This window comes from Vidua macroura, chromosome 1 (genome assembly GCF_024509145.1).
Source record: "Vidua macroura isolate BioBank_ID:100142 chromosome 1, ASM2450914v1, whole genome shotgun sequence".
In the NCBI taxonomy this organism is placed as follows: Eukaryota; Metazoa; Chordata; class Aves; order Passeriformes; family Viduidae; genus Vidua; species Vidua macroura.
This window is the reverse complement of record NC_071571.1, coordinates 121,093,164-121,105,598: the sequence shown is the minus strand read 5'-3', so window position 1 is coordinate 121,105,598 and position 12,435 is coordinate 121,093,164. Positions and strand designations below refer to the sequence as shown.

The 12,435-nt window shown below is 41.1% G+C and overlaps 1 protein-coding gene across 3 annotated transcripts in view; it reads left to right on the top strand.

Moving 5' to 3' along the window:
• The window catches only part of NCOA2 (nuclear receptor coactivator 2), a 186,153-nt gene that overhangs the window by 146,788 nt on the left and 26,930 nt on the right, over positions 1-12,435 (top strand). For all 3 annotated transcript variants that reach the window (XM_053975978.1, XM_053975993.1, XM_053975984.1), the window contains 2 exons: positions 686-1,955; positions 10,510-10,720. In XM_053975978.1, the coding sequence (XP_053831953.1) occupies positions 686-1,955; positions 10,510-10,720 (1,481 nt within the window). The remainder of the gene's footprint in view (positions 1-685; positions 1,956-10,509; positions 10,721-12,435) is intronic.

The window sequence follows — 12,435 nt, the reverse complement described above, 5'->3', positions numbered from 1 at the left end:
GTTTCAGCTCCTGTGTATGTGGTTTGTTTTCTTCTCCCCTTTTCCTAAATGCCTGTGCAGGACTGGATTGCTAACAGACTGTTCTCATTCTGAACAAGTATCCAGTAGTTCCCTTGGCTCACAGGCTGTTTTGGAACAGTATTGAAATAATCTGGCAGTGTAAAAATGTGACTTTTTCAACTTTCTTTTCACTATGAACTTGGTGGGCAAATAGCCCACTCTAGCCTTGTGGTGGGGCTAACTTAGAGAAATTCAAAACTCCAGCAAACAGCTGTCCACAGCTGTCTTGTAAAACATGTAGTTGTTGGGTCTTATGTTTCAGATGAGATTTGTTTCAGTTCTAGAAGTTAGCTCTTGCCAAATTGTAGAGGAGAGATGCATTAAAGGGAGTGTGAAATTGTAACCTATCAGCATTTCTAGTGACTGTCATTTAAATGAGGTTTAATTTTGTTTTTCCTCTCTTTCATTGTTTTCTAATGAGGTACTGAAAAGCCATACTGTTAATGTTCAGCCCCGTTGAGAGTTGCATATCACTTTTGTCAAATTGTTGATTTGTTTTTGATTGTAGGGGTTTTGTGTTATTTTAAAGTGAGGTTTGGGGTTTTGCTTCTTTTTCCGTAATGTAATTGCAAGTTGGCCACTGTCATTTAGCTAACAGGCTGTTTTTCTTCCTCTTGCCACATAGAGAGCAGAATGTCTGTGGAATGAATCAGGATTTGACTGGACAAGGAATGGGGAAGATACTGAACCCAATTAGTTCCAGCAGCCCTGCCCATCAGGCCATGTGCAGTGGGAACCCAGGTCAGGATATGACCATCAGTAGCAATATAAATTTTGCCATAAATGGCCCAAAGGAGCAAGTGGGCATGCCAGCAGGCAGGTTTGGTGGTTCAGGGGGAATGAACCATGTGTCGAGCATACAAGCATCCACTCCTCAGGGTAGTAACTATGCACTAAAAATGAATAGCCCCTCACAAAGCAGCCCTGGAATGAACCCAGGGCAGCCAAACTCTATGCTTTCCCCAAGGCATCGTGTGAGCCCTGGAGTGGCAGGAAGTCCTCGCATCCCACCCAGTCAGTTCTCCCCTGCAGGAAGCTTACATTCACCTGTGGGAGTCTGCAGCAGCACAGGAAATAGCCATAACTACACCAACAGTTCCCTGAACGCACTTCAGGCCCTCAGCGAGGGCCACGGCGTTTCTCTAGGATCGTCGTTGGCTTCACCTGACCTAAAAATGGGAAATTTACAAAATTCCCCTGTGAATATGAATCCTCCCCAGCTAAGCAAGATGGGAAGCCTGGACTCTAAAGACTGCTTTGGAATATATGGGGAGCAATCAGAAGGTACAACTGGACAAGCAGAGAGCAGCTGCCATTCAGGAGAACAGAAAGACAACAGCGATAGCAACATGCCGCCGGTTGTCAGTGGTGAGAGACCTGATGGACAGAATAAACTGCACGACGGAAAAAGCCAGACAAAGCTCTTACAATTGCTGACCACCAAATCAGATCAGATGGAGCCTTCACCTTTGTCCAGTACCATGGGAGACATTAGCAAGGACTCCACGGGAGGGTTGCCTGGGTCTGGTTCAGCACACGGAACCTCGCTCAAGGAGAAGCATAAAATTTTGCACAGACTATTGCAGGACAGTAGTTCTCCTGTAGATTTGGCCAAGCTCACAGCAGAGGCCACAGGCAAAGAACTGAACCAGGAGTCCAGTAGCACAGCTCCTGGTTCAGAGGTGACTGTTAAACAGGAGCCAGCAAGTCCTAAGAAGAATAATAATGCACTACTTCGCTACTTGCTAGATAAAGATGATACTAAAGATATTGGTTTACCAGACATACCCCCAAAACTGGAGCGGTTGGACAGTAAGACAGACCCTTCCGGTAGCACAAAGTTAATAGCTATGAGGACGGAAAAAGAAGAGATAAGCTTTGAGCCTAATGAACAGGTAAGCTAATTTTTGCATTATGTGTGAATGACTCGTTCCAGGCCTGCATTCCTGCCATCTGAGCTCCACTAATAGTAGCATCCTGGCACTTCAGGAGGCTGTTACCTGTCTTTTGAAATTCAGCCTTCGCTCAGTTTCCCAGTGGGTGTTACTAGGTTGTGATGATCACACTGTGTAAAAGCACAGGCTCTGCCTGGGAGGAGATGGATAATGCAGGATGCCTTTCCCAGATGGTAGTCAGGCAAAGAGAAAATACTCGTGACTTTTGGTTAGTGCTACCTAATTGACAGCTTTTCCCACAGGCTGAGGTTGAACTGCTGTTGTGCTTGCTGAATGGGTCCTTGACCTAGCCCAGCATAGCAAGCTACACTCCTCCCATGGAAAACAGGTTCATGCTCAAGAACAGGAGTTGTTTGAAAGGGCTGATAACAACTTTGCGTTACTGGTCTTTGTACTATGCTTGACCTGCAAATTAAAATTAAAGCAAATCGAGTTCTGTGCCAGTTTGGAGGTTTTGATGGGGTTTTCTTTTAGTCTTAAAAATTCTTTATATTCAGCCTCAAGTTTCTGTGAAAGATTAATAATTCAGTGCAGGGATCATGTCTCCTCGTGCAAGGTTATCTGCATTGAATTTTGCATTCAGAATTTCTTTGCTTTCTGCGCAAGATCACTTGTTGCTGTGCTGCCCAACACAGTAATAAATTGTATATTGTTGGGACCTATGCTAAGAAGTGTTATGTCACTGGCTTTCATGCAGAATTCACTTTCCAAAAGCACCAGGTCCACATCACCCAGAGTGCTCCAGTTTTCAGAGCTTTGCAAGAAAAAGGGACACAGTGAAAGCAATCTGATATTTCAGTATTACTGTTTATATTATTTATAAATGGGTAATTACAATATCAATTTTATTATAAAGCATTTTCCGAGAAGATTGTAACTAGCTGGAGTTAATGATCCTTAGATTTGTCCTACACTATCAAATCTCCCAGCTGGTCGTTAATGCCTAGGCAGCCCTGTGTGTGAATCCTTAGTTTGTAAATCATGATCAGATCACATACAATGCAAGTGTTCCTGTGTCTCATTCACAGCCATATCCTTAATTTTAAAAATTGTGTATATTTTCTAATGTGCAGACTAGGTTTGAGCTTGTTTATTTTTTTAACCTATTGTATCTTTTTATTATGTATGTATAAAGACATTCTTGTTTATATTTTCTATATTGTATTGTGAGGCTGAGGAGGGATAGACTTCTTAGCCCTGAGACACAACATTGGATTATTATTTTTTTTATTTGCCCTTTTGGCAGTCTATAACTAGTAGACAGTTCTTTCAACAGTGGTCATAGCCACAAAAAATAGAGGCCAAATGTGCCGCTCCAGTGTAGATGCAGCATTGTTAAAATCTCAGTTATCCAGGCAACTCCTAAGGTTACTTTGCTGCTTTTGTTTCAACAAAATTTGACAACTATTGCCACTATGTAGGAGCAATTGTGGTTTTTCAATGCTTCCCACATTTTAGGGGAAACCAAGCCAAATTGTACTAATTTCTCCTCACTGAAATTTGCGCTGATTTATCCTCAAGCCTGGATGTTAGTTTAGTTCTCAATAGAAGCCTGTATTTTGTAGTGTCTGTAGAGGTAGGGTTTAGATTCTCTGTGAGAACTTATGGTTCATTAGGCTAGAAAAATACAGATATCAAGAAATTCACAGCTGAACTGGAAAGAATGGTGCATTTTTAAAATGTCTGATAGATTTCAGTTCCTAGTTCAGATACTACACATTGAAGTCAGTACTAGATTGAAAGCAGAGATCTTCAATCCTCCAAATTAGGTACTCAACAAGAATGTAAAATTTGGTAATCACAAAAAAATCTATGCCCTTCATCCATAGATCAGAATCACGGCCTTCAGATGGTTTGTTCCCCAAGAATTAAATGTCTAAAATAATTAAAATTTTCTCTTTCATGATCGCTGTGGAGTACACAAGAAACAGTTTAGCTTACGAACCAATTCTCAGAGAGCAGGTTCTGTCCCCTCCAGAACTTTGTTGTCTAGTCCAAGGTAGACCTACAAACTCCTTTTATTGCTGATGGAAACACAGAAAAATACTTTTTTTTAATCCTAATGTGTGTCTAAAATAGATGAGGTAAGCTGTTCTTTTCTGGTGTTCCCATTGACAAGTGGTAGCACATGTGAACAGTTTAAACTAGCTGCTTTACTTTTCCATAGGCAACTTTCACCCTAAATGTAAACGTGAGTCTAACTATAAAACCAACTTTCAAGAAAGAGACTTCAGTGTCTACAAGCATTGCCAACCTCAAGCAGTTGAAAATCAGGTCTCCTGAAGGATGAACTTCGTAAAGTGAATGGTCTATTCAGTTTTTATTTTTAGGCTTTATGTTTCTGAGGCAGGGGAGGGATTTGAGGGGGTTGAAGTGCGGGCTGTGGATGTATTGCCTTTTCTTAAAATTTGAAGACAGAGTTTGTCTTCCAGGAGAGAGAGAACCGGAGGTACAGAAAGGTCCGGGAGCTGGGTTTGTTCAGAAAACCACAAAGCAGTGCAGGAGTTGTAATAAAGTGGTAAGGGCTTCCTCAGCTCCAAGGTGTGGAGCAGTCAGTCTTGTCATTGTGATTGAAGACTGCTGGATAATGACAGAAGGGCTTTTGTTGCTCTTGTTGGTTGTAAACAGAACTTTAAAACCCACTTAAAATGCAGTGAAACCTGGGGCTGAATAAACAGAAGTCCAGCATGGAGTAGGAGAGGAAATGGTGGGGAATATAGAATAATGTAAGTGTTTAACTGTCAGAAGGCCAGGCCTTTAAACAAATAACCACTTTACCCCAATTATAAAATCACCAAAAATATTTAGCATCAAAACTCTTCAGCTTTGGAAGATGGTCTCCCACAGGAAGTGCTCATTGCCTAAATTTAGATCAAAGCTGGAACTATTTAGTACAAGACTAGAACACAGATTCTTGAGCTAAATTCTTCCATCCTCCTGCATCCTTCCCCCTCCTTCTTCCTCCCATATGTAAAAATTAGCCATGTGCTTGTGTTACCTATTTTGCAGGTTTATTTAAAACTTTTCTCCTCCCTGAGGAATGTTGTATTTTTAAGTAATTAGTCACTGGAGTGTGCAGTTTCTCTGGAAACTGCAGCAGAGCAGCAAGGGAGTAGAGTGTGTTGGGAGGCAACAGAGCCATTGCGTTTTCTCCTTTTACTTTTGGTGTGACTTTCTGAGCAGGAAATGCTTTGAAGTGCACCACTGTACTAAAAATAGCAGTCTTCTAGGTAGTGTGTTTAAACATACTCTTCTGCAGAGAGCAGCAACTGACAGGAAGCCTTTCTCAAATGGCAGAGAAAATTTCCAGCCCTGCCGTACCTTTTTCCCTTCCTTGGTGGGATGATGGTTATCAGGCTTTATTAGGCCGATTGCTGTTCCAGTTACGGCAGCTGTAGGGGAGGGGACGAAAGAGAGACCTGCTGAGGACACCCAGCAGGGTTTTTCACAGCACCAACCATAGTAGGGCTGCTGCTGTCAAGCACCACGAGTTCTCATATGGTTCACCACTGTTAGAAAGGGAAGAGAGTGTCCCTCAACAGTAAACCTGCCTTCTCCTGCTCTCCCTGACTGTCCACTGCCAGGACTGTCTACACTGCCCTGTAGTAATCAGGAGGTGGTCGGATGTGGCAAGGACTGACTGATAGCTTGGAGGGGAAGGAGAGTGAAAGTACAGGAGAACATTAGAGAAACATCATGACCAATGTTAGATATTGCCTTGCTAGAGTAGCTTGTTCTCTGAGAAGTCACTTGGGGGAGCGTGGAACAAAATCCTAATCTCCACAAGTGTACTCTCCTCTTTTTTGCTCAGTAGACCATAAAGACAGCCTGTTTGACAGGGACTTTGCAATGCAACAGTCTGCACAAATGCTGTTCCAGAAATCATCTCAAGTATGTACATTTTTGTCCTAAAACTCAGAAACTCCTCACATACTTTTATCAACTCTGCTGTGCTCAGGCTTTAGTGGAAACCAGTATCTTCCCAATACTAACATATTTTCTCTACACATGTCACTCATCTTTAAAAAACCTATTTCTGGTTTAATAGTCCAGAATCTATTAAGTTCATGAGGAACATTTGTTTCTTCTTGAAATTCTATTAAAACCTTAGAATGGGGATTCCATTTTCTGAATGTCTTTCAATTAGAGTTCTGCTTTCAAATGTTAGTCATAGAATAGCTTGATAATTTAATAGGATTTCTAGCCAATTTTATGTTTATTGCAGTTACCAGGGAGAAAAATACTGTACTGGTTCCACTTCTCATTTCCTTTTCCCTTCTTTTCATAATCCTTTAATTTATTGCCAGTTTGGAGCAAGGATTTGATTTCATTTGCCTCTTATGGTCAAATGCTTTGCCCATACTTCTGAAGTAGAAGATGAGCTAAACTTCAAATTTATGCAAGTCAGGTTTAGTTTCAAGTCGTGTCCCCACCAAAAGACATCCTGTTGTAAGTCCTTAGAATACAGGGCCACAGCACAAGCCATGGGCATTGCCCATGGCAGGAAGGAGATTTCCGGAGACTTGAGTATCTTATCCAGTCCTTCACAATCCATGGAAGCTAGGCTTTGAAACAGCAACTTTTGTAAACCAAACTTCATGTTGAGGTGCAGCTGCCTTTCAGTACAGTGGAAGAAATTCTGTAAGCTCTTAAGTTTGAGATTCTGTAAGACTCTTAAGTCTCTGTATTTCTCTATATGACGGTATAAAATAAGTACTTTTTCAAATGCAAAAATATCCCTGAGAATTATTTGTTTTACACTTTCTGGCACTTAGTGCCCAAGTTCTACAGAGATTGTTACAATTTCATTACTTAGACATAGTGAAAATACCCACACAAGAACTTGCTTGTGATGCTTAGCACGTTATCAGATGCCTTTTTTTTTTAATTCCTGACAAATAATTGTTTCACAGGGAGCTTAGGGTGTGCCTTTTATTTACATAAAATTCAGTTTAGGCCATTAACAAAATAAATATAGAATATAAATAAAAGAAAAATTCCATGAATCTAACCAAGTAAATATTTTAATGCTAGTTTCTGCACATATGGTGCCATTTGAGGGTGAGTCTGGAAAGACTTATGCTAACATCATAGATTGGTGTTAATTCCAAATATCTTGGAGCTTTTGTAACAGTTGAGAACCCTTATAAAAATATAAAGATGAAATATTTAATATTGATTATTAAGAAAAAAAAAGGAGAAGGTTATGTATTTGGGTTGTTGTAATACATCTGTTGTATTTGGCCTTTCTTTGCCACTTCTGAGAGGAATTAAAAACACCTTAGGCAGCACAGTTTTCTGACACATTTGGATCAATATGTTCTTCATTGGTGTTTTTTTAGGTTTGGTTTTGAGGTTGTTTTTTTTTTTATATATATATATCTAGTGTTTGAACAAAGAGTTGCAGTAGCCAGAATGCTAAAAGAAAAGATGACACAAAATCCCCCATAAAACCAACCAAAACTCCCCCCCGCAACATATTAAACTTCCCTTTGCTGTTGTCTCAGATGCAAGTAATGAAGGCCATATGTCTTAATTCCCCCAAAGAGTACTGAATCATCCTTCTATAATTTATGATGCTCTATATCAGTCTCTTCTCCTGGCTCTTGCGGTCTTCTTGTACCAGATCTCCCATCGCTCAAACTGCAGCTCCTATAAACATCACTCATGGCTGTCTCTTGGAGCGCCTTTTTGAATGTGCTTATCACCTGTCTGTGAAGTGATTTAGGCTTCATGTAATCACATTTGATTCCTTCTGGCTCAGCCTTTTCGACTGATGTGCTGGGTCCACCCAGCTGCTTGTAATTGCCTGGAAAGCAGTGAGTCATCAGAGGGATTTGTCAAGAACAGGTAATCTTGGACCAGCCAACCTGTTTTCCTTCAGCAAGAGGGTAGCAGAATTGTTGGCATAAGAGAAATAGTGTGTCAAGGTGTTTAGATTTGAGCAAGGCCCTTTTCCTTATGGTAGGTAGAGGTGCATGGTCAAGATAAAACTGCTGTGAGTGGTGAGAAAGCTGTTTGGAAATCCCTCCACACACTTGGTTATTGAAGGGTTCACTGTCAAAATGGAGATGCTGCAGGACTCATGCAGCATCTACAGCTGCTCAGTGCTTTAGTTAACCTAAATGACCTGATGTGACAATAGAGTTTGGTAAAGCTGAGTGTGGCACTTGAATGTCTGCAAACACACTGGAGGACACAATTCAGATTCAGCTGCAACGAAGAGATACAGAGACAAAATGTTAGAACATTCAGGGTGAATAAATACTATTTATTATCATTACTCAAGAATAATGTGTCTGAATTTTTTTTTTTCTTTAATGAGGGGAGAAGTGACTAAATAGGAGTTTTTCAGAGCTGTTCTAGGGATCATAGTGATGACAAGATGAGTGAGAATCAGTAAATGTCATGTAATTAGAAGAACTATGTGCTTTTCTGGAATATGCCATCAAAGCATACTATGTGTAGAGGAAATTTTCTGCTTTACCCAGCAGCTATAAGGCTTCATTTTAAGTCCTGTCTTGGAGATGGCTTCAGCAAAAGTGTGGATCAACTGAAACCAATCCACAAGAGCAACAAGAGTAATGAGAGGCCTAGAAAACATGTTATTTGCTGAAGAAAATTCACAAGTTGAGATTGTTTATTCATTTCAGCTTAAAACACTAAAAGGGCACATGTTTTCAAATACAGAAAAAGTTATAAAAAGAAAGGGTAACACAGTATGCTCTCCAGATTCAAAATATGATTGGAAGGAAGGGTCTTAATCTCTGTGTGACAGATTTTGCATTGAGACTGAGAAAAAAAAAATACAAGAGTAGTAAGGATGGCAGGGTGCTGAAGCCAATTCTCCAGGGAAGCTGTGGATTTTCTGTCTCTGGATGTCTTTAACAAGCAACTGTATGAACTTCCATAGGGAATGGCATACACTGATTTTGCCTGGAGGCTTTAAATTTCTTCCAGTCTTCTGATTCTCTGATTTCCTACCATTTTGCTAATAACACCAGCCTCTAGATCACCCACGTGCTGCCTTTTAATGGAGTGAATTCCCTCCTCTTCTGTGCTATATACTACAATTTATATGACTAGGACATGATGTAGAAAGAATAAAAAAATAAGACCATGATTATTTGCAGTCAGCCACCCAAAAAAAAAGCACATAGCAGTGTAACCTTGGGGCATTTTAGCTACCTTTGAATAAAATAGCTAGACTTCCCAGGAGCAGGTTAGATGTGGTGGCACGAATTCTGTACGGACTAATGTGCAGTGCTTCCTAGCCAGCCTGTGAGAACCTCAGTAGGTATTTTAAAGCCTTCTCAGGTATTTCTACAGTATCCTGTGATCTGTGGCCTCAATAAGAAGTTTGCTCTCAGTAAGAAGTTCATGATGTGGGGAAGGACCAAAAAAAAAAAAAAAAACAAAACAAAACCAGGAAGAATTGTATTTCAGTTCTGCACATTTGTGGTGTTATTTCTCAGTTCCCCATCCTTCACGGGTATCTGCTCACCCTGCCTCTCCTCTCTCATTGCACATTTCCTAATGAAGACACTGGTTTTGAGTAGATATTTGTTATAAATACTGTTATGATTTATTTACTGTTCAAGATGGTAGTAAAGTGAAACTGGACACCCTGTTCTTAATTATTACCCAAGTTTTACCCTAATCAAGAGTTTAGGATTGGAGAATATAGTTGCAATATTTTCCACATTTCAGTCAGAAAATTATTTTAATTCTGAGAGTTTTCAGACAAAGAAGCTGACAAAAGAGAATACCAGTGAAAATCAATATATTTAAGAAAAACAAGCAGGTCAGTAATTACGTTAGTGTAAGGTGAACTTAATTTTTCTCCCATCTATATGTCATTAATTTTGCGCTGAATTTAATGTAAATTCATATGCAGATTTCTCTTGTCATACTCTAGAGAAGTTATTTTCAATGATTTGGGAACTGGGGAGTAAAATAAATTCCCAATCCTATGTATATATCTTGCCAGTTAACTTATGTAGAGTTATTCAGTGTTCAGGTTTTGAATATAACAAAAAAAGGTGGTATAGCCATAAAGTAACTTTTCGATTGTATGCATCTAATCAAGTCATAAAGAGACTAGAAATACAGCTGTGCTGAAAGAGATATTGGTTATAACTACATAAACCCCCATCTTCAGCACTCCTGGCTCTCCTGTTATCCCTGCTGTCAGCACTGATCGCAGGGTGCCCGGGGAGCAATCCCCCTCTTGCCCAAGGTATGGAATGATAGGTCCCAACGCGGGGCTTTTGAAGGGTGCCAGTGCCACACTGGGCTCCCCAGAAGCAAGGCAGACTCGCCCCGGGAAGCCTGCCCAGTCCCCTTCCAACAGGTTTGTGAGCTTCCTCCCTATCAGGCCTGTTGCCAGACACATCGGAGGCCGCTGCGGCTGTGACGCTGGGGGGCTGCCTGGCTTGGCCAACAGCAGGTGAGCAGCGAGCTGTACTGTGGGTTTGTGTGTTCTTTGTTGCAGCCAGGCAGTGAGTTGGATAACTTGGAAGAGATTCTGGATGACCTGCAGAACAGCCAGTTACCACAGCTTTTCCCAGATAGCCGCCCAGGCGTGCCAGCGGGCTCGGTCGACAAGCAAGCCATCATCAATGACCTCATGCAGCTCACCAGTGACAGCAGCCCCGGCGCGGCAGTGGCCACCCAGAAACCAGCAATGAGGATTTCACAGAGCAGTGAGTGCACCCCGCCCTCCGCACGCGTACACCGAGCTCGGGAACCCCCCAGTGCGGGGTCCTGGTGCCCCCGGGTCAGCCAGGGAGGAACTGGGCAGCTCCCAGCCCCGGGCTGGTGTTGTGTGGTGACAGAGCGCCATCTGCGGTCGTCCCAGCTCCAAACACACCGGAGCTGTGTCTAGCTCACACACTCTGGAAGTCTGTGTCCCTGGAGACGTTTTCAGGGGTACCCTCAAATCAAACATCCCCTCCTGCGCTGGTGGGTGACGCTGCTGTTGTGAGGGTTTTGGCATGGAGAGCGTGTGCATTTTCTTACAATGCAGGTCATTCCTTTCTGGCAGCTCTTGCAGCAAAGCTTTTCTAAGCATGAAGGAGACTCTTCTAAAACCACAAGATTAATAGAAGGACAGAAGATTAAGAATGCCCAACTTTAATTTGAGATTGTGGCTTTCAGTTGAGTCACTTCCAGCTGACGGCTTTCCTTAACCTTATTAATCAGCTTACAAATCAGCATTGAAATGTTGGTTTGTCATCATAGTATAATGGAAAGCAAGGAAGACAGGAGTCTTATCAAGTACTAAGGTTGAATAAAATAGCATAAAAAAACACTGGTTCATTTTTTGCTCCTGTTGGCTAGGATGACCACATCTATTTACTTCATTAGATGTGTTCTAGATTTTTTTCTTATAAAACATAGGGTTTAGGTAATATTTTTAGCCATTCTGATAATAATAAACTAACACTGAGCCACTTTCAAATTTACTCAAATTACTTAGAAATGTTTAGATAAATACTAATAGTCCATCAATAAATATTAGTGTGTAGATTCATATTAAGGCCACTTCAGATTCTTAAATTATCACTTATTATCCATGTTGCTCAGAGAAGGATGCTTGGGTTTTATGTACTTGCTTTTGTGAGTATAGAGGTACTAACAGCAGCACCTCAAAAGAAGAGGAAGGGAATCTCTGTGCACGTGAAGTCTTCAGCATACTCTTCCTGAAGCAAGGTCTGTCTGTTCCTTCCAGCCTTTTGGCTTTCTAGGGGTAGCCTAGCTTTAAATCTGCTTTCAAAGCTACTGGCAGTAGAGTAACAGTATGACTGTAAATGAGAGTGGCTTCATGGTAAAAGCAGCATCCTGTTTCCCATCTAAATTAAAACCTAAAATATTTTCCCCCGGCTCAGTCTTGTGTCTGTGCCTGATTCTCCTAGGAACTTGTGCCTTGTGTACAATAGAAGACCATACAGAAGAAGTCCACAGAAGAAGTGAGGGGCCTCTCATGTGTTCACAAAAAAGCAATGCAGAATGAATGTCAAATCATACACAATTCCAAAAGAGATTTGGGGTTTTTTACAGTTGTTTTTTTCTGATGAAATAACCCTTTCTGATGAAATTAACTTTAATTTTACAGGTTTTAAGGAATTACATTTATTTTCAACAGACAGATATTTTTGTCTGTTGAAAAATATAAAGACTGCTAGATCTACCAGATTGCTAGAGTCTGTTATATGGGGGATAGGGAGCCTCCTTCAGTCCCATCCTGACAAAGAGTAGAATAAGCAGGAGGTGATGTGATCTAAGCACCATCACAGCTCATCAACTGTGTTGTTATTTTGTGCCACATTTCCAGGATTCCTTTTTGTAATATTAGTTGGTGCTGGCAAAGCTGCACATAAAATAACTCATTTATCTATGTGATGTGTCAAACTTCAGG